The sequence below is a fragment of the Petaurus breviceps genome, unplaced genomic scaffold (assembly GCF_028583685.1).
Source record: "Petaurus breviceps papuanus isolate PSGF00001 unplaced genomic scaffold, PetGlider_PUasm1.0 38, whole genome shotgun sequence".
Lineage (NCBI taxonomy): Eukaryota > Metazoa > Chordata > Mammalia > Diprotodontia > Petauridae > Petaurus > Petaurus breviceps.
This window is the reverse complement of record NW_027186304.1, coordinates 77,657,819-77,682,219: the sequence shown is the minus strand read 5'-3', so window position 1 is coordinate 77,682,219 and position 24,401 is coordinate 77,657,819. Positions and strand designations below refer to the sequence as shown.

The window sequence follows — 24,401 nt, the reverse complement described above, 5'->3', positions numbered from 1 at the left end:
ACAGTGCTGTTGTTGCAGGGGTCTGGGAACCTTTCTGTTGGTTCAGAAGCCCTGAAGAAGGATTTTCTTGTTGTATGTTTACAGAAATCCTGGGAGAGGGTTTTGCTAATGTTTTCAGGGGTTCTAGGACTGTTCTACAGACAGAGGATGAATTAATGAAGGGACTGGCAATGTATCTTGTGGCCTTGCTAAGCCTTGTCTCCCCAGGAACTAAGATTGCTGAGAACTTGCCTTGTGTCAAGATGAAGAAAAGACCTCCATTTGGGTATTAAGTGCTGTGCTTAAACTTGATGTAACTCTGGGGTAGATTCAATTGTGATCCAGGGGTGGGGAACTTTTGACCTTTTTGTGTTCTATGGTTGAACAAATGAATGTACTTTACTTATGTTTGGAAACTAATCTCCATTTGAGAAGAGGGGTTTTGTGGTGGACTAAATGAAGGTACAGCCTAGGGGTGGAATAGTATTTAGAACAGGGACTTTGTAATTGATTGAATGATTGGAAGGTCCTGGGGTGGGGTAGTACTTGGAGATTATTTAATCACCCTTAGTAAATGCTGTATTTTGAATGATGTCATGTTTTGATCTTCTCTGTTCTTGGTTTGTCACTGAATAAAATGGAGAGCACCTATGCTGGTATTTTGAACCTTGGGAAGTTGCCTTTCCTTGGCATTATATTACAACAGGAGAATAGGAGGGAAGGGGATGAGAAGGGGGATGATGGAGGGGATGGTAGGTTGCGGGGGAAGCAAGTTGGAAGCACACACTTTGGAAAAGGGACAGGGTCAAAGTAGAAAATAGAACAAGTGTGGGGAGGGATAGGATGGAGGGAAATATAGTCAGTCTTTCACAATATATCCACTATGGAAATGTTTTGCATAGCTCCACATGTACAACCTATATTGAATTGCTTATCTTCCCAGTAAGGGTAGGTGACAAGGAGAGGAAGGGAAAGAATCTGGAATTCAAAGTTTTAAAATCAAATGTTTAAAAGTATATATATTATTAGTATTATTTTTTTATATGCAACTGGGAAATAAGATATACAGGCACTGGGGTATGGAGATCCATCTTGTCATACTAGAAAGTCAGGGGGGATGGGTTAGGATATAGAAGAGAGCAGACTGGGGAGTGGGTATACAGTGGGATCACTGTTTTGGGGTGCTGGGTAGGGGAAATATGGGGAGAAAATTTGTAACTCAAAATCTTGTGGAAATGAATGACATAAACTAAAAATTAACATAAAATTTAATTTAAAAAAAGATGTTAGGTTTCCAGAGAATAGTGACTATGGTTTATTTTTTAAATTTCCTTCAGTGCCTGAGAGAGTTCTGTAAGGAAACACAGGTGACCCTACTGAATCCTTGGCTCCTAGGAGGCAAAGATTACAAGCAGACCTAACCCACTACATGTCTTTAATTCTATTCATCCCACCAAATTACCAAGTAGCTGGATGCTTCCACCTCCACCAGATCCTTACCATTTGTTGCTGTTGAGTTGTTTCAGTCATGTCCGACTCTCCATGACCTTGTTTAGGGTTTTCTTGGCAATAATACCAGAGTGATTTGCTATTTCCTTCTCCAGTTCATTTTTACAGATGAGGAACTGAGGCAAATTTCAACTCAGGTCCTCTTGAATCCAGGCCCAGATTCCTAGTGCTTCCTAGCTGCCTAAATCCTTGAGATAACTCCCTAGTTTTCAGTGCCATCCTGGTAGGATTCAGTTCCTGGACATTTAGCCTGTATCTAGGGTGAGCTCAACATTCCCTATAAGGAGTACAAGTAAACTGAGCATTCAAAATAACTAAATAGGGCTAAATTTCCTAACCTAATCTAGTTTCCTCCTGAATTCAACGAAGGACAGACCTAGTCCCATTAAGCTACACATCACCACCACATGTTTCTTCTCTTCCCCTTCCTATCTATCTACTTACTATCTCTCTTCTAGATGCTCCCTCCAACTCTTGGCTCCAAAGTTTTATGCAACTAATATTAAAATAAGTACTTCACTATATAGCTCCCCTAGCACCACAAACATTTCAAATAAATATGAATGTAACACACAGGTTAATACTCAGGATGTCTAGCCCCAAACTGCTCAACAGTTTACAAAGAAAACTTGATTATTTACAGAAATGTGTGTATGTATGCAAGTATGTGTGTACATGTATAAATATGTGCATATAAATAATGAATGTAAATAAAATAAGCATCTCAATTAATACTTAATGCTTCTCAACATAGCTAAAAAGGTAAAGATGTGCACATAAAAATTGCACTTAGAAATATAGACAAATCCTTCTATTGTTTTTCACAAGTTATGTGATTAAGTTGTTAAAATATTATGCTGTATGTTAAACGTTCCTTGAACATATTGTTAGTTAACAGCTGAGCTAGATTCTGGCAAAGGATTTTCCATTAAATTACTGCTTACCTGGATCAAAATTATCACCAAATATTCTTTTGGCAGGAATCTTCATTGTCATAGTTGGAAATTGTTTCTTTAGCTAAAATTTTAAAAATAAAGTTACATGCACTAACAATTTTACAAATCAAATATTAATTTACAGAAACTAAATACAGTTATCTGATTTTTTAAAAATGTCACTCTAAGATGTCCTTTTTTATAAAGATGACTGCATATGATCAGTCAGCATACAATATTAACTTGCATTAATACTAAAGTACAACTTTGATGCCTTATCCTAGCATGGAGGTGACTCTGAGATCTTGAGAGCTATGCCAGTTCTATGTAAGCTCTGGAAGGTTCTACCTAAATGGAAAGGCTTCTGGTAGAGCCCTGGCAAATAACCAAGGCAGTTTTCTGAGGTTGACCAAGTTAGCTGAACTGACAAGTGCAATTCTCAGCAGGCTTGCTACTTGGTAAGAAATTCTTTAGCTAAGCCAACCCATAAAACAAACATAAAATGGTGCTGAAGTCTTATTTGGTGCCTTCCCTCTTTTGCAGTGACTGAATGGGAGATAAGAGATGGGACTAGTGTTAAGAATCACATAGTTTTTAAACTATCTATAAACTTTAATAAGTAATAACAATTATTAACTTTAATCCATTGAGAAAACATGTCACCTGTGTTTTCTTCGCATAAATAACAGTAGATTTCTACTGATGATTTCCCAGTGCTTATAGTACAGTAGCCTGGCACATAGGAAATATGTAATAAATGTTTACTGATTGATTGATCATGATATCTTTTATCTTGGTTGCCTCATCTAGTTTTCACCTATTAGCACATTAATATAAATACAAATGCCTTACCAAGGTATAGAGAACCTGACCATGAAGAGAAATACAAATCCTGGTCTCAATTTCCTCATCTATGAAGTAGAGATAATATACTTACACTTGTAGAACTGTAGCAAAGATAAAGTATAATGAATCTTAATTGTTCAGATAACTATAAAGCTCTATATAAATATGAGCTTTATAAAGTAAAGATATGAGTTTCTACAATCCAGAGGAGACTAAATGTACAATTCAACTGGTAACTAAAATGTTAATATGGCATTTTAATTTTTATCTTTTGTTTCATGTCTGAAGAGAACGTTATTTTCTGATTTATGGAAATCTTGGTCAGATTTGGCCTGCTTTTTTCCACTAACCACTGCCACTTTAAATCATTTCTCATTTCTTCCTCATCTTAAAGAATGAAAAAAAATACAAAAGGTAAAGGAAGGGAGGGAAATGTTGAAAAAGCAGGAGTAGAGAAAAATATAAAGGAGAGCAAAAAGACATATAAATGAAGCAGAAAAGAGGGGTAGGGAGAGGAATGATGAAAATTGTAATGAACTTGTCTCTCACAAATTAAAATGTGGAAAATAAGATCTTTAATAGGATTTTTTCTCTTAAAAGAGAAGCCAAAGAAACTATTTACTTCACTATTCTGCCTAAAACACTTATGCCTAAAGCCTATCCAAGAACTATCACACAAAGGGATCAAAAAGCCAGTATCAAAGACCTCAATGGCAGCATTTTTTAAAGTTGATATTATATATGAACTCTGCACTGGTGGAATGTTTCCATACCAAGAATTACCTATACCTAAGAAATCATAGGTTCAACATATATGTGTATCTATGCGTGTACACAGATAGATAGTATGTATATATAAATATAAAATGATTAATTGCTATAGGTTTTTAAATTTTAATTTTTTGGACTCCATCTTTTAGTATCTCTCCAACCTGAAAAACCTGGACACATTTCTCCCTTCCTAATCTGTTTCATATCCAATAGAAAGACACATTAAAAAAAAATCTTCAGAGGTTCTACAAATACCCTGTAATCACATGATCTCTAGTATATACATATATATATATATATATATATACTTCAGATTTAGCTAAAATGAATTAAAAATTATAGAAAACATGCCCATTTGCTTCATCCTTCCATTCTGTTTCAAGAGGGGGGCTTAAACCATATATTATATACCTCTCTGAAGTGTATTCAATATAACCAAAATCAGACAAGATCCAACTTCCAACATTTATTAGAGCTTCTTTAAGCAATGACACACTGTTTAAATCCTTGGACTCCTGTACATAGTAATCCATCCCTGAAGGAAGTGACACATGACAATCACAGAAAATATTTTGTAAACTTAAATCACTACTTTTATTCCCCAATTTATAGAGTATTATTGATAAAGTCTAAGTGACAGGAAAAATATCTTTGTTTCTGTTATTTATTTTCATCAAGTCAAACTGTTTTACATCACTTACAAACCTAAACAATTTCTCATAACAATTTTGTAAAAGATAGGTAGACTGGAATTTGTTCCCAGACACACTTGGCCCAGCTGATGTGAGTGGGCATTGGCATTGGCCCTTTGGGCAACCACCTGTCAAGGAGGAGGCTATTGGGGAGGAAGCCACTGGGGCTGCCCCACCTCCTTTTGCCCATGGGGTGCCTTAGACTTGATAGAAAAAACTGTGTGGGCCACTTTCAAATGGGATTACTGAGTGGTAGCAAAACCACATTCATTAAAAGCAAACACCCTGGGGGTCACTAAGTGGTGCAGTGACTAGAGCACCAGCCCTGGAGTGAGGAGAACCTGAGTTCAAATGTGACCTCAGACACTTAACACTTACTAGCTGTGTGACCTTGGGCAAGTCAGTTAACCCCAACTGCCCTTCCAAAAAGCAAAAAAAGAAGAAAAAAAGCAAATACCTTTAGTTTATGTGTAATCCAGAGCTTTGTATCAAGAAGAGTCACTCTTCCTATAATACCATTTAATATATTTTAGACACAGTTTCCCTAAAATTTCCATTACAAAAGATGGACAAAAAAGTAGAAAAGGATGAAACTGTATTTTCTCTAACCAAGCTTAGGCACGCCATACAAAAGTGCTATTTCCCATATAGTTAAGTGCCAACTATTAGATGATATTTACTTTGACACTTCGAGTTTTTCCATAAGTTCATTATAAAAGATCAACCCAAAGCAAGGAAATCCCTGCTGGATCTTTTAAAAATATTTTTGGGAATATCAGCATAGCATTCTGGCTGTCTACCTCTTCCCTTTCATTCTAACTACCCATCTAGCTCACTTCCTTTTGCAGTCGTGTCTTTATCATCTTTTATGCTACTAACACAGACTATCATTAGTAACACGATGCAACATCATGCATGCCATGTATAAGTCTATTTCTCTTTGGGTTATTTGTAATTTTGATTCTTCTAAGATCAAAACAAAGTCACATAGCATTGCTAGAAGAATATTTTTAAAGCTGTGGACTTTTAAAATACTAACCAGTTTGGGATCACTGAAAACATGGTACAATTTCCTAAATATAATCCTAACTTATTTCCTCCAATTACTAATTAATTCTGGGCCTAACTTGCTGTCCATCTGTCCAAAATACACATAATGATGAGTAAACTCATTAAGTTAGCTGCCAGTTATAACCTAGGCATTAACATACTTTTTCATCCACTTTGTAAGTCTTCCAAGGAGGATGGTTAGGATATTTCTTTTCCATTTCTGTGGGATTTCACATTCTAGTATTCTACGCAAGGAGTACCATGTAACATGCAAGTTAATAGAGAATCTTTCTTTTGATTTGACTCTGTACAGGATATCTTACTAACAAACCACTAAGATAAGCCTATGTCTCCTTATTTTATACCTGGTTTGATATCAATATTCAATGCATCACTGAACAAAAGGATTCCAGATAGCCCTGTTAGATTCTTGTATAATTATGATGAAAGTCTGGGATATTCTGTTTGAAAAAAGCCTTTCCAAGGCTGCATTTAGTTCTACCAAGTCATATGCTTGGAAATAAAACATCAATAAACAGACAGCAAGATGAAAGAAAAATCAGCAGCAAAAGCCTATTCTCACGTCATCAAGGACACCACTGATGCATGGACAGACCATCCTCACAGAGCTTTTTTATGACTGCAGGTGCCTTCTTGGACACTGTTTTTGGAGGGTAGCTAAAGTACTGCAATAGTTTCCATGATGCTGGTATCCTCCCTTGACATATCTTTCAATGTGAATCCTGAGTACTTTGAACACTGTTTTATGCCCATTAGCATGGATTATTTCTGCATGTATCTGGTCAGGTCCAGCTGCTCTAACTTCCACCTTTTAAAGGACTGTCTTCACCTTTGTAGTAAGTTAGGTATTAAAAGTGCTGGAGTCCAAATGCTGTATAGTTCTACTTCCACTGCCATTAAAAGTAAACTACTATAAAAAGTACCAAGGAGCTGTTTCATTTTGCATCTGCTTGTTGTCCTGATTTCTAATTTCATCTACAGATTCTCTCAACATTCTTGCTCAATGAGATCTTACAATTACTCCTCAACTGTTTTTATTAAGATCTCTAAGGCAATCTTGCTTAGATCTTCAGTCATCTTCCGTGACACTTGGCAAATGAGCTCATACCTGAAATAGTGGCAGGAGTAGTAACCTCACAAGCAGGTATCTACTGTTCAGTCAGAACACTGACTAGATAGTGAAGGTTAAAGTAAATCCTAAATTACAATAATTGAAAATAGTGCTGTCTTCTCTACACTTGGCAAAGAGATTAAGGGCTTGCTGGCTGAGGCAGCTCTTGGACCCTGAGCTTCTTCCTTTATGATAACTATTTTATATCAATCAACAAGCATATTTACTATGTGCCAGGCACTGTGATAAGCACTGATGACATAAAGGCATAAGCAGTTCCTGTCCTAAAGGAGTTCTCATTACAATAAGACAGATAGTGTATGTAAATAGGTATATACAAGACACATACAGAATAGAGGGAAGGTTCAGGTTAAAGGGGAAGGTTCTAGAAGCTGAAGTCCCAAGAGGGGCTCCTACAGAAGGTGGCACTGCAGCTACTGAAGGAAACCCAGAATTCTAAGAAGGGCTGAAAAGCATTTATTAAGTGCTTACTATGTGCTAGGAATACAAATAGAAAAGCAAGACCATTCTTTCTCTAAAGGAGCTAACCTTCTAAGAGAGATATACCACATATAGGAGGTTTCAGCTGCCAAGTCAGATGGTACTGTATCATCTTTAAAATTATTTCTAACATACTGATGCTGAACCATCTGAAGGTGTGCAAAGGGCTTTCATGATGTGTACTTTTTATATTCCAATGGGCTCAATCCATGGGATGCTAAGGAGGCAGAGGTTGCAACATCTGGAGAAGCAATTCCCAGATTACATCTACACCAAGGTTGATTCCCTGGATGACAGCTGCTGGGGCTGGGCTGTAAGCAGAGTTGCTGGTGTGGTAGACACTGCTATTATTGAAGCTTCTGGGCCTCAGATGTGAAATGTCTCCATCTAGGTCAGATGGGAAGTAACTGTCAAAGTGGCAGTAGTGGTTTTATTTGCTTGGCACATCTTTCTCCCTGTCTCTTTCTCAGGATGCCTCTCTGCTTCAGCTAAGCTGGCTTGCCTGTCCTGTAGGTGGCAACTGGTGGGGACACCTGGCTCCTTCTCCACAGAAGCATTGTATGCAAAGTCAGTGATTAGGCTTGCATGGCTGGATTAAATGTCCATAAGGAAGAAAACCAGAAAAGCAGGAAGGAAAGAGGTTGAGAAAAGCTTTTAATATCACATAAAGGATTCTAGGTCTGATTGTCAAAGTAATAGAAAGCTGCTAGTTTATTGAGGGGGTTTGGAAGGATGTGACATGGTCAGATTTAGAAAGAAAGATGTGTGGAAGATGGAAGAGAATTCAGAGAAACCTGAGTCAAGAAGACCAATTAGGAGGGAATTACAATAATTCAGGTGAAAAGTAGAAAGGGTACTCAGCTATATGACTGGAGAGAAAGGGACTACAAGAGATGTGAAGGCCAAAGTGACTATATTTGGCAACAGACTGAATGTGGATTCAGTGATAGTAAGGAGTCAAGGTGGCAAATCTGGGTAAACTAAAAAGATGGTGATGTCCTTGAAGTTAATTAACAGAGAAGTTCCTATGAGAGGTGGGTTTGGAAAGAGAGACAGTAAGTTGTTTTGCACATGATAAGTTTGAGATGTTTATGGGATCTCTAGTATGAACTGACCAATAGGAAGTCAGTGATAAGGGATAGAAGCACAAGAGAGGGACTACAGCTGGGGACTGCAGTTACACACACCTGGGAATCATTTAGATATTGATAACTGAACCCATGGGAATAGATAAGATTACCAAGTAAGATGGGATAGAGAGAAAAAAGAAGAGGGCCCAAGACAGAACCTTGTGGGACCACCACAATTAAGTGAGCATGGCATTAAGACGAACTGTCCATTTCTAAGTTTTTGCAATCTACAACTTTAAGGAAGTAGAAATGGAGCTCCTATAGCTGGATTTAACAATATTCACCTTTTATTCTAATTTGGGATTTATCATGGCCTTTCCTTGAACCAATTAATGATCTGACCGTACATCCTCATCTAATTCTGAAGTGACTAGGTCTGTAACCAGTTATTTCCTGTCTTAAGGTATACAGTACTCAGTTTCTCCCCTCTCTTTCCTCTTTCCCTTTCTCTATCCCATTACAACCTTTGTTCCTCTTCCCCTACCTCTCTGTGTTTTTCAGTACCTTCTAACTCTATTTGAAGAATTTGTGGTGTACAAGCATGAGTCACACAAGCAATCCTAAAGCCTTCTGGATCCTATATTTTCTTGATACTGAACTGTATTTTCCTGCAATGTTGATATTCCCCAGCACCTACCCACTCTGTGCTTGAGTAACTGGGTATCAAACAATTTATTGTCCTGGTCTGGAGGATCTTATTAAGTTTTTCATGGAATTTCTCTATTTCTTCACCCTCTGCATCAGATTCTAATACATATGCTGTAACTATCCTCAGGGTAGTCTATTTGTTCAGATTATTATGTGTATGGTGAAATGAGCAAATGAGCCATAAAATTATGTTCCTTGTTTTAGGGAGCATAGGACAACTCCATCAGATTATTTATTCACTTCTCCAAGGAGAATCTGGGAGCTACCTTTCCATTTAGCTCCAAAATCTTTTCCAACTTCATTTATATCAAGATTATTAGTATAGATATGGCTAACTATCTCCATCAGAGAGAGTATCAATTCATTATCACTGGGCGAAGATTGCATGCTAAGAGTACCACCTGTTAAATTAATATTTACAATCTAAAAACTGTGATTCTTGGTACCTTTTCTTTTTAACCATTCCACTGCTATCACCGAAGAATAATCAATCAATCAATAAGCATTTATTAAGCAGCTACTATGTGTTTAGCATTGTGCTAAGCACTAGGGGTTCAAAATGAGGGAAAAGACAGCCCTGGCTCTTGATAATCTTAACTTTTATTAAGAAAGGCATGACAGATTAAGAATATCTTACACTTCTGTCCATTTTCAGGGCTTTACTATTTAGGAAACGCAATCAAACCACTCAATGGCAAGCTTACTGATTTTAAGTATGTCTACACTTAGCCTGGCTCATTTGTAGATAACAGTCTTTCACCAGGTCAGTGCTATTAGCCTTTCCATCTGAAGGTGTCAGAAAAAAATCATACCAGCTGGCACTGTTGCTGCACTTTTGAAATTTACAAAGTGCTTTATAAACATTATCATCTCATTTGTTCCTTATAACTACCGTGGGAGACAGGTACTAAAAGTATTATAATTCTCCCTATTTTACAGGTGAGCAGAGAAGTGAAGTCACTTGCTGGTGGTCACACAGCTAGTAAGTACAATACAGCTTTAAAGCCTCGATATCTCCTGAGGGCAAATCCATTGGTCTTTCCACCATACCACACAGCATTTTAATTACAGTGAAATAAAATTTAGGATAGAGACATGACAACTATTGTCTTACCCTCTGAGTGAAATGGATTTAAACATCAAGAACACCTACTTGTAAGAGAAATCTTGTGCTAATTTAATCACTTATTGCAGCTCTTAATTTTTAAAAATAGGTGCAACATGTTTGGATTATTGCTTTACATATTAGTAAGGTATAGCTTTTATGCTGGCCCCCTATTTTAGAAGATATTTGTAATTATTAATCCCTGGGTTATGATTAATATTGAATGAACTTTCATATGAAAGTAGATTTCCAGAATTTAAATAGCAAAAGTCTTCAGTTACTGGGGTGGGGGAGGGAGATGGGGGACCCTCAGAGAAGTTCTGAGAGTCTGTTATTTCAGTTGTGTCAAATCCTTTATGTCTAGGGAAAGTGAAACATATCTAAGTGCTAATCAAAGTGGTCTCACAGAAGGAAATCTGGGCTCACAAGGATGGTTAAGCTCATGAGACAAGCTTTAAAAACTAATTAATTTACCAAGGAATATTATTATTAACAATTACCCGGGGAGATGGTGTCCCCCTACAGCCTCTGATGCACATTTTAAATATATTTTAAGCTTCTTAGATATACTTCAAATGATCTTGTGACTAATTTAGGATAATTCATGTTTTTTTTTTTAAATTAGCAAGAGGCTATTTTTAATGAAGCACTTGCCTTTTTGTTCATCAGAATAATGGACATTACAACATAAATTGAACTCAAATAAATACTTCTTTGTTGTTGGATCTTTCTAGGATGATTTTAGTTTTAATTGAATTTTGTAGACAGAATCTTACTCACTGTGTTATAAAGCTTATCAAATTCAGCATATCTCCTGAAGACAAACCATTCATTCCTTCCAACTGAAACTAATACTTTATAAACCTGCAAAAATAAAGGGAAAATCGATTTAACTACAAACAAAAAGTGACAAGTATATCTGATTTACCAGGATGCAAAAACATGCCTATTAAAGCAGTTTAATTTTTTTTTGTCATGCACAAGTTCAAATAAAATTATTATATATGAATAGAAAACTTACACTCCTTTAAAATGCAAAGGTCATATATTTGTAGAAACTACAAAGTCTTAAATATAACACTATTCATTTAAAAAATTAAGATACTTATGACTCAAGAGAAAAGTACTCTCAAGAAAACTACAATTGTGCACAGAATAAAATTATCTTCTAAACAAAAGGTTTAAAAACTTTTTTAAAAGCATAGATACTTTTTCCTTCTCCAAAGTTTTGGTTGAGACTAGTTTTCAGGTTTGGGAGGGGAAAGACAACAGTGGTTCTAATATTATTCTTTACTTCCTAAGCAAGTAGAGGTCAGCACCACTCCTTCAGGGAGTAATCAGTGAAGTTTCAGAGTGGGAGAGTTGGGGGTATTGCAGACTACATTCCTCTTTCACATAAGAATCCCAGAAAACCAAGAAAGGTAGAAAACTGACTTGGACATCTCCCAGTTAAGTCTTCACCATCAATGAAAGAAAGTTCTATACAAGTTCAGAAAAAAATCCTGTCTGATGAGTTTTCCAGTATACTTCATTTTAAATATCCTATTTCTTTCCAGCTCAAAGTTATTTTCCCTAAAAATCCCTATTATTCCATTCATCATATTGGCAATCCTACACCCAAACATTCACAGAATAGGATATAAAGACATTTTGGGATAGTGTGATGGAGAAATTGTGTATATGAAAAACTTCTTTAGCACTGAAGGCATCCTTTTTTTAACAACAGTATCTTCTATCTGCATAATACATTATAATCTACAAAGAGTATTTGCAAGCATTAATTACCTCTCTTGATCCTCACAACTACTTGGTGAGGTAAGCAGGAAAGTTATTTTATATCTTATTTACAGATAAGAAATAATTCAACAATTCAATTCAACAAATATTTATTATGTGCACACTAAGTAAAAGGAACTGTGACTAAAGAGGGAAATGTAACACAATTCCCACCCACAAATGGCTTACATTTTACTAGGTTATATCCCCTGTACATAAAACTAGGTTCAGAAGGTTAAGTGTCCAAGATCAGATGTTAATTAGGTATAAGCCCTGGAATCCAGGTCTCCTGATTTTGTCCAGGCACCAATATCATCATCAACTTCATTTAAAAACAACACATCCCCCAGGGAGTCACATTGTATCAACATATAGAAGACATGGCCTTCAAAGAATTTACATTAAAAAATACATATAAACATAAACCTATTGTAGGACATGTAATGTGTCAAAAGAAATACCAGACAGATATTCATTAAATATTTTGAGAGGTGAAAAAATCTCCAAAAAAGGTAAAACCCAAAACTCTTCAGTTTTTTTTCCAGAAATTTTTTAGGCAGCAAAGCAAGGTGACACAGGAAGAGTTCTACTAAAAACTACATGTAATTAGATTTTAATAATAATAATTATTATTATCATAACAATGATAGCTACTATTTACACAGTGCCTTTTATATGCCAGGCACTATGCTAAGCACTTCATAAATATTATCTCAAGTTATTCTCAGAACCACCCTGGGAAGTAGGCATAATACCCATTTTACAGTTGAGGAAACCAAAGCAGAGGGTAGCAATTCGCCCAGCCTCACACAGCTAGAAAGTATCTAAGGCCAAATTTGAACTCAGGTCTTTCTGAATCCAAGGCCAATGCTCTATAATACATATACATATACATATACATATATATATAATTATAATATATAATATACCATAACATACTATATAATATATGATATACAATAATATATAATATACCATAACATACTATATAATATACAATAACATACTATCTCATCAGACCTGTTCCAGGGCCAGAGGTGGGGAACTTGCAGCCCTGAGGCCATATGTGGCCCCCTAGGTTCTCAAGTGCAACCCTCTGACTGAATCCAAACTTCACTGAACAAATCTCCAAAAGTGGAAGTTGGGACTCAGTCAAAGGGCCATACTTGGTGACCTGGAGGGCCACAGTCTGCAGGTTCCCCACCCCTGTAATCCAGGCACTTTACTAGGTTCTGGGGATATAAAGACAAAAGTGAAAATTTCCCTGCTCTCAAGGAGTAGACAGTCTAGCAAACAGAGACAGATGCAAGAGCTGTGGTAGATACAGAATAACCAAGACTTGGCAACTGATGAATAAGTGATGAAGAAGAGCTGGGAATGACACAGAAGGTATAAACCTAAGTGACTGAAAGGGCCAGAAAGAAACAAGAAGTTGGGAAAATCGGTAGGTTTGGAGGATAATGAGTTCTCTTCTGGACATGCTGAGTTTAAGATTCTTACAGGACACTTTAAAATGTCCATTGGGAAGCTGGTGACACAAAAGTTGAATTCAGGTGAGACAGGAGATTATATATATATGTATGTATGTGTATATATATATCCAAGAGTCAATGGCATAAAGATGATAATTAAAACACCAAGAAAGTATAGAGAAAGAAGAGGGAGGAGAGAGCCGGCGGGGGGGGGGGGGGGTACCCACAACAAGAGGGAAAGGGTTGACGAAATCATGTCAAATGTGCCATAAAATACAAAATACATATCAGCAAGGATTCTAGGGTCCTGAAATATAACTATTATTCCATTTATATAACATTTCAATGTTCACAGATTATTTTCCTCAGAATCTTGTGAGGTAGGTATCTCAAATATTAGTATCCTTATTAACTGGATGAGTAAACAAAGGTTCAGAGATGTTAAAAAAAGTTGGCCAAAGGCACACAACTGCTGTAAGAGCTGAAATTCAAGCCAAGATCTTTCCTGAATCCAATTTCATCATTCTTTCCACAACACTGAACTACTTCAATGAGGAAGAAACAAACTCCAAAACATGGGCAGGAAGGCATCTGAACTTGTACAAGTTACCTTTGGGAAAAAACTCTTTTCTACCTGTTCATGCCTGAAATTCTTTTTAACTGTGTGCAACTTTTCATTAATTCAATTGAAAATACCCTTACTCAGTACCTACTATACACCATGCTAATCAGCACTGGAGATACAAAGATGAAGAGATGAGATGAGAGCCAGATATTTCTGGCTCTCAAAGAATTTATAATCTAGTGAGGGAGGTAAAATATACACAAATAATTATAATGCAAGTTAAAACATGATTAAATGCCTGTACAAAGTGGAACAAGAGATTGCAAGAGGTAAAATGATCACTTCTACCTGGGGAATAAAGAGGAAAGATTTACAGAAGGCATCATGGAGTAGGGTGTGCCTCATCTAGGTCTGGAAAGAGAAAGATTTCACTAGGCAAAGATGTGCAGAATGCCATATACAAATACGCAGTGACAGAAGACAGCAAGGGAAGGGCAAGCCAATCACTTGGCTAGGACAGTGCCCAAGTTCACCAGAGATGGTCCCTGGATAGTCTCTCAATTAATCTCCTTCCTCTCATTCTCTCCTCTCTTTGATCCATCCTTCAGAGATTTACTGGATTTGGTTGGTACATGAAAATGGAGGAAGAAGAGAATGAAGTCACAGATTCTAGCTGTGGAGATTGTGAAAACTGTCATGGCTACTAGAAAATACAAGTTTCTGGTTACTTCTGTTACCATACTGATGATTCTACACTCCTCCCCTTCATGTGCTTTTATATGCCAGTCAAATTCTGTGATTCTGCATCTCTGTGAAGGATGAGCTAGAGAAGGAAGGAATTGAGATCATTCAGAAGACTATAAAGACAAATTGATTTCTGACCTTTCTGGGCTGACAAACTTGTACAAAATAGGTATTTTCTTGGTTATTTCTTGGCAGCAGGGAGAGGGAAATTAGTTAGCTAAATATTAAATCATATGGATGGAGCACCAGAGTAATGCCATCAGGAGATTTCTTGATTCTCTGAGAGTTGAGGATAGGAAGAATGAATCAATGAACTCAAACCAAAGAAATGGAGTAGGAAAAACAAAAATCAGAAGAAAAAATGACATTCCCTCTGTGGGCAAAAGGGCAGCAGATGCAAAGGAATCTGATTCTTAACCTAAAGAGAATCATAAACCATGAATCACAGCCCCAGGAGGCTAGGCCTGGGATGCCTGAGTTAAGGACTAAGCTAGCACAAGCTTAGGTGTCACTCAGTTTAGGACTAGAAAAATTTCATTAGTAAGCAAGCACTTCTATATGTCTCATCTTTTTGTCTTTTTCTGAATCCTTACATTCTCTTTTCCCTTGTAACCCTAGTTCTTCACAAACTGGCCCCTTCCTACCTTCTTAGCTCAACTGGCCTAACTTCCCTCACAAACACCCCCATCTCTCCCTGTACCTCCTGTCCCTGCCTCTGCACAGGCTGTCCCCTGTGCTTGGAATGCTTTCCCTCCTAATCTCTGCCTTTTATACTCCTTTGCTTCTTCTTTCAAGACTCAGCTCAAAAGCCACTTTCCTTAGGCCTTTCCTGGTCCCCTCAGCTGCTAGAGCCTTACCTTCTTTTGTCCCTTTTTGTCCCTACTTATTTACATATTGCTTCCCCATTTCTTTGAAGGGGGAAACTACTTTTTGCTTTTGTTTGTATCCCCAGAACTTAGCACCATGCCTGGCACATAGTAATAAGCACTTATACAATGAAGTAGTTAAAGATAAGACAGAATGGAAAGAGGAAATAAGAAAGACAAAAGGATGCAGGGGAAGAAAATAAAGATGGTTTTTAGGAGAGGTGGCTAGGTGGCGTAGTGAAGAGCACTGGCCCTGGAGTCTGGAGGACCTGAATTTAAATTCGGCCTCAGACATTTAACACAAAAAACTAGGGCATGTGACCTCGGGCAAGTCACTTAACCCCCAACTGCCCTCCAAAAAGAAAAAAAAAAGAAAAGAAGAAGAAGGTTTTTAGGGATCTTGCATAACAGTTCTCTGAATCCATAAGCAAGACCCAAGAAACTCCACTGGGACTTAGTAACCAGGTGATTTTAATAAGAAGTAATAGGGTAAATGTCCCAGATGGGTTGGTTCCAAGAAAGAGCTATGAACCTAGAAAGCTGACTGGGTCAGTGAGTTTTGGATACCATATCCTTTCAAAAAATTATTGTGACAGTAGTATGAAAGAAAGGATGCCAGGCATAATGCCAAGAAAGAAACAAAAAGATCTGATAGACAGTTAAGGACAAGCTGAAGATGACACCAAATTTTTAGGAGTTAGTGACTAAAAGAACGAAGCTGCCAACAGTGGAAACAGAGATGCCCAAAACAAATATCGGTTACAAAATAAAGTGCAAATTGTCCCACCACACATCAGTAAATGACTGCCCACATATCTCTTCTCATTTTAACAGAGAAATTGTGAACATCTATTTCAAGTAGGAGGAAAGATTGCCAACAAAATTTAAAAGATAGTCTGGAAGAGAAGCCTCTGCTGACTCTATACTTTTGCCTAGTAAAGTCCTGTTTAACTTCGAGTAAAGGAGAATAGAAGACGTTCCATTTATATTATTATTAAGGGAGCCACAAATATGTGTAGTTGAGCTTGGAATGATTTCTAAAGACTTCATTCTTTAGCTTACAATAGCAAAGTACTACTGCATATTCTGAGAACTATGTTGTATGTTCCATTAGACAAATTAAGAAAGGATTACTTCCTTGTAATGAGACAACACTTGAACTATAAAACCATAGTTTTCCAAACTTTTCTCGATTCAATTATTTTCCATAAACTTCAAGTTAATATACATACTTACAGTGAACCTCTTTTTTTTCTCCCTGTGTTCATCAGAGCTTGGGATGCTAACACTTGGGCAGCTCTCTTTGCAGTCCATGGTACAGTCTCTTTGGGTTAAATGTCTCAAATGGACACCACAAAAAAGAGTCTGAAGAAGTTTCCAATATTACACAAATTCAATAATACTGATCCAAAACATAAAGTCTCTTGGGAAAACATTCAAATTCCATCATGCAACCTTTAACAAAAAGAAAAAAATAGAATTTAGCAACATTAAAAAAATACTTTTATGTTCTGTCTTCTAGAGGTATAAGGGTCTTTTGGGAGATCATGAGATTAGACTGAGGTCATATAAAAAAAAGCCTTGAGTACCAGATGGAGAAATGATAGAACATCTGTAGCATTTAGAGACTTCTGAAAAAGGGATTAACATGATGAAGTTGATGTTGATTTGTTTAATCTGTGGAATGATCTTCAGGGGGAAGAGACTAAAAGTTGGGAAAGTAGTTTAAGAGATGGTTGAATAGTCCAGGCATGAAGGGTGTGATGGAAAGTAAGGGATAAATGAGAGAGCTATTTTGAAGAAATTTACCAGGATTTGGTGACCGGTTAAACAGAAAGGTTTAAGAGAGGAGCCCAAAAATGCTTCTACTGTTCCCAAATTTGAGTGGACTAGGAGAAGCATATCAATGACAATAATAGCCAACTTCGGAGAAGGTGTTCACAGCTTTTTGGTGGGCAAGGAAGGAACCAGGGATGAATTCAGGTTTGCTTACACTGAATTTGATGTGATATTAGATCACTCAATTACATGCATGCTCTGTGTTGAAAAACGCAGGAGCAGAGACTTGGAACTATCTAGATTTTAGTTATCAGTATAGAACAGTAATTGTTAAAACCTAATTAGAGGAGATAGACTTATTGAACAAAAGGAACAAATATGGAGTAAGAAGAACAGCTGAAAAAAGAGCCAAAATATCAAGCTGATACAAAAATGGTCAGAGAGGTAGATTAAGTACAAGTACAGCATCAAGAAAATGAAATCAAGAGAGTTCCAAAAAGGGATCAAGTGATCATAACAATGCCAAATAATACAGACAAGGAAATTAAGATCAAATAAAATATCACTCTTAGATTTGTTATAAGCATAGTATTAAACCTTTAAAACCACAATTCAACAGAGGTACTGGAAGCCAGATTGCCAGAGGTTAAAAAGGGAATATGGTATATAAGATGGTAAGGATATGTAAGTAACAGGTGCCTTTCTGCAATGAAAAGAAATAAGTATCTAGAGGTCAGTAGAATCAACACAATCAAGTTTTACAAAATGGAGAAAAATCTGAGCATGTATGTACACTAAAGGGATTAAGTCAGCAGGAAGAGAGAGACAGAGGAAGATGAATAAGTAAGGGGACAAAATCCCTCAGGAGACTGAAAGAAATACAATCAGGATGGAAGTTAACTGGTAAATGAATGTATTTGGGTTGAAAAGTCAGTATGAAACTGAAGTTAATCATGACAAGTTGTCAATGTAATTGGGAAAGATGCTGCACCTACATTCCCATTTGTAGGGCTCTGTAGCTGAGGCACTCTCCAAAGTGCAGGACAAAGTTGTGTATTATGGTCCCCAAGCTAGAATTGGCCTAGAGTCAAAGAGATTCACCTATCTTTGAGTCAAGAAATCTTATAACTAATCAAATCCCTAAGGATTGCTGGCTCTGACCTACAAAACAGAAGCAGGAAGAAAAAACTCTTAGCTAAGACAACTAATTCTGCCTCTGTACCAATTCAAGAAAATCTGGTTCTTAAACACGAATGTCTCACAAGCATATGCTGCTACATTAATAAAGCATGTGTTATTGATAACCCTTGGACATCTCATGTGGCTTTGACATTCCTGCTTGGACTTTGTGTATCTTATGATCTGTTACAGCACTCATCATGTCATGAGGTATGTTACAGTTATCTCTGTGTGTTATCCTAGCTCCCTGAGAACAAGGACATTTTCTTATCTAAACTCTGCTCCCTGACATATTATTCTGTCCACAGCAGGAATTTCATAAATGTTTGATAAATTTGTCCTGATAATATACAAAGCAAACAAACAAAAACCAAAAACATAGGCCAATATCCTTAATGAATACAGAAACAAAAATATTTAGTAAAATATTAGCAAATAGCAAATACAGCAACATATAAGAAAGATTATACATGATGACCAGGATGGGTTTATTACTAGGCATGCAGGGCTGGTTCAATAGTATAAATATAATAAACTATGTTAATAACACAAATAATAAAAACTACATGATTATAGAGATTCTAAAGAAGCTTTTTACAAAATCCAACTTCCATTTCTCTTAAAAACACAAAGAAACATAGGAATAAATGGACTTTTCTTTAAGACAGTAAATAATGTTTTTTTTAAGACCAAGAGTCAATAGCTATTCGTAACTGAAAAGTAAGAAGGCTTTCTAATAGAACAACCAAGGATGTCCATTATCACCACGACTATTTAACATAGTGCTAGAAATGTTAGCTGTACTAATAAGACAAGAAAGAAATTCAGGGAATAAGCAAAGCAAAGAAGAAATAAAATTGTGAATTTTTTTCCTAATATGATGATTTACATTGAAAACTCTAGAGTCAAATAAAAAATTAATTGAAACTATAATTAAATTGTGGGATATAAGATAAATCCATACAAATCATTAGCATTCCAGCTTATTATCAACTCAGCAGAAAGTAGGGTACAAAGATAAAAAGAGAAATTCCATTCAAAATAACTACAGAAAGTATAAAATATTTGGTAGTCTACCTATTAAGACATACCTAGAAACAATACAACTAAAAAACAATCTTTATGGAAACAGAGACCTAAATAATGAGGGGAAACATTAATTACTCATGGCTGTCAAGTCAACATAGTAAAAATGTGAATTTTTAACTATAATAAGTAAAATAACTAACAATACCAATGTGCAACACCAATAGAATTACCAAAGGATTATTTTAGAGAGATATAATAAACAATAAGGAAATTCATCTAGAAAAGGAAAAGGTTTAAGAATTTCAAAGGAAGCAATGAAAAACAATGGAGAAGACGACCTATCAGTACCATATTTCAAACTATACTACAAAGTGGTAATCATCAAAATGATTTGATACTAGTTTTTAAAAAATTGAAAGATCAATCATCAGAACTGATTAAGGTATACAACATTCAGAATAGTGTTTAATAAACACAAAGATATCAGTTACTGGATTAAGAACTCATTATTTGGCAAAAACTGCTAGGAAAACTCAAAAGCAATTTGGCAGAAATGTCTATACCAAAATCTCATACTGTACCACCAAAACAAACTCCAGACGGATTTGTGATTTAGACATAAAAGATATCATCATGGGGGCAGCTAGGGGAAGCAGTGAATAGAGCACTGGCCCTGGAGTCAGGAGAATTAGAGTTCAAATCTGGCCTCAGACACTTAACACTTACTAGCTGTGTGACCCTGGACAAGTCACGACCCCAATTGCCCAGCCTTCCCCCCTCCAAAAAGCACAAATAACTAAATAAAAAGATATCATCATAAGCAAAACTACAGAGGAGCAAGGATGAAAATACCTAGCTGATCTATGAGGAAGAGTACATGATGAAATAAAAAGGTAGTGTGGATCACAGAAAATAAAATGGACAATTTTGTTTGCATAAAATTTAAATCTTTATTTAAAAAAAATCCAATATGTTAAAAATAGAAGGATAACCAGTAACTGGGAAAAACTATTTGCAGCAAATTTTTCTGACACAGGTCTCATATCCAAGATATATAAGGAATTAATTCAAATTTATAAGAACTGATAGAGCAGAGGACATGAATAGGCCATTTTCAAAGGAAGAAATTCAAGCTATCAACAACTACAAGAAAAATGCTGCAAATCACTAATACTTTAAGAAATGCAAAATAGAGAATTCAAATTCTATCTCACACCCATCAGATGAAAATAATAAATGTTGGAGGGGATGCAGGAAAACAGGCACACTGATGTGTCTAATACAGTCAAATTTGGAAAGCAATTTGGAACTATATCTCCAAAAGTCTAACTATGACAAAGAGCCCTTTGATCTAGCAATACCATTACTTGACATATACCCCCAAAGAGATCAAAGAAAGAGAAAAAGGGCCCATATATGTGAAATACTCTTTTTACAGAAGGAAAAATCTGAAAACTAAAGAAGTGGCCCATTTATTGAAGATTGGCTAAACAAATATAGTATATTAATATAATGGAATATTATTAGACTATAAGAATAAAAAATGACAGTTTCAGAATTGGGAAGACTTCTATGAATTGATACAAAGTGTAATGAGCAGAATTAGAATACAGAATTACAACATTATAAAGAAAAACAACTTTGAAAGTCTTTAGAATTCTCATCAATGCAATCACAAATCACAATTTCAGAGGACTGATGATGAACCATACTACCTATTAATCTTCTAAAAGAAACTGATGGAATTAAAATGTAGAAGGAGACAGTTTTTAGAGATGATGAATGTTGTTTGACTAAGAACATTTCTTATGAAGATTTTCTTTTTCTTAATTGCTCAGTTGTGGAAAGGTTGGTGGGGCGAAAAGAAAATAAATGCTAAAAAAAAAAAAAGACAGAAATAAAAGTATGAACAAGACCAGTTCTTCTCTCCAGGTACAGGGACTCTCTTGATGTCAGGACCTCCCAAAACCACACCCTGCCCCTATGAGCATATTGAGATTCACTTAACTTTAAAACTTGGACCTGGGGCCAAGTGATCTTGATTGGCCAGTATCTGATTTAAGATGCCCCACCACCACCACCACCACCACCACAAACACACACTATCTAGCCAGTACCAGACAAATCATGATGCACACCCTAACCAGCCATCCACTAGGACATCAGGATTTACCTAACTAGCATGGGTATCTTTGTTGATTGCTCTGTCACTACATATTACCGCCAGTTTCACCCCACCCCCATCTCTTGCTTTGGGAATGAACATCAAATCAATTGCTATTGGAAAGCATGATAATCTACTGCCCTACGACTCTACTTAGAATTCCTCTGTCTCATTTTTCTCTTTATATCTCTCAGGCCTGGTACACAGAAGATGCTTTATAAATGTTCGTTGTATGACTGATGCCAACTACAATACTACTGGACAATTATTCTATAAGTCTGCAATAAAAATAACATAATACAGAATCACACAATATTAGAGCTGAAAAAGACCTTCAATATCATCAAATCAGCACACTGACTTGTCCATAGTCATACGAGTTGTTAGTGGCAGAATCAAGATTTGAACTCCATTCCTTAAATTATGAAACCTATCCTGAGGTTCTTTTCACTGTACTATTGAGCCAATGGTGGGAGAGAATATGACAAGGCACAGTTCCACCCTATTACCTTTCCATCTCCCCCCCTTAGAATCCCTAGTTTTCTTTGACAAAGCTCTTCCTATTTAAGGCCTTTCCTGATCTCCCCTGTTAGTATCTCCCTCCAAGTGTGTACTTTTATGGGTTCATGCTCCCTCCTCCTATTAGAATGTAGACTTATTTTTCCCAGTGCCTGTCATATATTAGATACTTAATAATAGATGATTAGTTGACAGGATACTTCTTCTTTGACAAAAAAAAAATCAAATATTTTATGCAATGATCTTAACTGCATAAAAAAACTCACTTCATTTTTCTATGTTGTTCTAAAAAATTCTTTTCCGCTTAACATAATCATTCCCTCTCCTTCAACAAATTACTAGAAGTATCTCAATTTCTTGCTAATCCTACCCACTTTGATTAAGTTTCAGCTTCCTACAGGAACATTCAAGGACAATTCATACCAGCAATAAAGTACTTTTTAATTATATTATGTAACTGCAAAATTCTTTTCATTGTCACAGTAACTACTTTAGACTAGGCCCTAATCACCTCACTCCATCCACAATAAAAGTGAGATAACCAGCCTCTCTAAGTTCTCCTTTACTAAAAAATCTCTAAGTCATTCTCCTTTAAAAATTCTATGGCTGTCTCTAATGCAATAAAGCTGAATTTCTTAGCACTTAGTTATAAAGTAATCTGCCATTCATCACTAATTTCTAATTTATAGTTAAAATTAGCATATATTTGTGAGGTACTAATTTTATACAAGAAATTGTGTAGAAAGGAAGTTGGAAAGATGGGTAACGGTCTTTGACTTTAAGGAGTTCCCAATCTAATAAAAGAAAGATAACATACATAAATAACTATAATACAAGGGGGAAAAATAAATCAAGTTGCCTGATGCTGAACTCTGCTTCTATATTACTGGATCCTGAGAGTGAGCTTTCCTGGAATCCTGCCCAGGAGATGGTAGACTACTACCATCTCACAGTCATTTTCAAACCATGGCACTATGACGACATTCAGCCAACTCTGTATCCTCTTCATGTGCCATCTTCTAATATAATGTAAACTCCTAGAAGTCAGGGACTGGATTGCTTACATTCACATTCCAAGAACTGTAGTGTCTGGAACACAGGAGTACTTATTAAATGCTTTTTCACTCAGGCAAGTGCTACGGAGGTTTCAAAGGAGGGAGAGACCACAACAGTTGGGGTGAAGAGCAGGAAAGGTTTCATGGAACAGCTGACACTTCAAAGATAATGCTTTGAGGATGTCTAGGTTTTCAAAAGGCACAAACACACTGCATAGGAAGGAACACGAGACTCAAAAGACACCTGGGAAAGCATCTAGATCAGCATGCATGTGGTACAGGGCATCAATCAATCAATAACCATGTATTAAGATTATTATCTATGTATCACAGTAAAAATAAGTTGAAAGGTCCCCTTTCATGCCATGAAAAGGTGAATATGCCAATATTCTTTTCAGCATTATTTTATATGCTCTAATCTTTCCAGCAAGGGACTGTTTGCATGCATTTTGGGACACTTTCTAAGGCTGTTTTTTCCATCAACCTACTATGCACTTGAAAAGCAGGGACATGGGGAGTTTTAATTGTGGAGAAAGATTGGAGGCCCAGTCTGAGAAGGAAAGCTTGTTCCGACAAACAGAAAAAAGGCTATCGTCACCGGAGAGAAAGATGGCAGGGAATTAGGGATGAAGAGGATAAGGATAAGCACAATAATCTGGCATTTACACCACTCTCTAAAGTTTACTAAGCACCTTCTTTTACAACCACCGCCCTGAAGCAGAAGTATGATTCTAGTTTTAGAGAGGGGGAAAGTGAAGCTAGGAAAGGTTTTCTAACTTCAAGACTGTTGACCTCTCCAAGATGCTACAAGGATAGTAACTGTATATCTACAGAGGCAAGGTTCATTTTAATCAAGACTCGGGTACTTCTGATTTTCAACAAATCCACAAAAAGCCCACAATTTTCCGTTGAAACTGCTTTGTGTTTGTATTATTTAATGTTTTGCTGAGTTCTC

General features: G+C 36.4%; 1 protein-coding gene across 6 annotated transcripts in view; it reads right to left on the bottom strand.

Moving 5' to 3' along the window:
- The window catches only part of SGK3 (serum/glucocorticoid regulated kinase family member 3), a 164,334-nt gene that overhangs the window by 74,377 nt on the left and 65,556 nt on the right, over positions 1 to 24,401 (bottom strand). For 3 of the 6 annotated variants that reach the window (XM_069100056.1, XM_069100055.1, XM_069100057.1), the window contains exons 2-3: positions 11,079 to 11,162; positions 2,433 to 2,505 (exon numbers count right to left, since the gene is read on the bottom strand). In XM_069100056.1, the coding sequence (XP_068956157.1) occupies positions 2,433 to 2,484 (52 nt within the window). In that variant the 5' untranslated portion in view covers positions 2,485 to 2,505; positions 11,079 to 11,162. Of the gene's footprint in view, positions 1 to 2,432; positions 2,506 to 11,078; positions 11,163 to 16,957; positions 17,177 to 24,401 lie in introns of all 6 variants that reach the window. The other 3 variants (XM_069100053.1, XM_069100052.1, XM_069100054.1) reach the window with 2 other exon arrangements.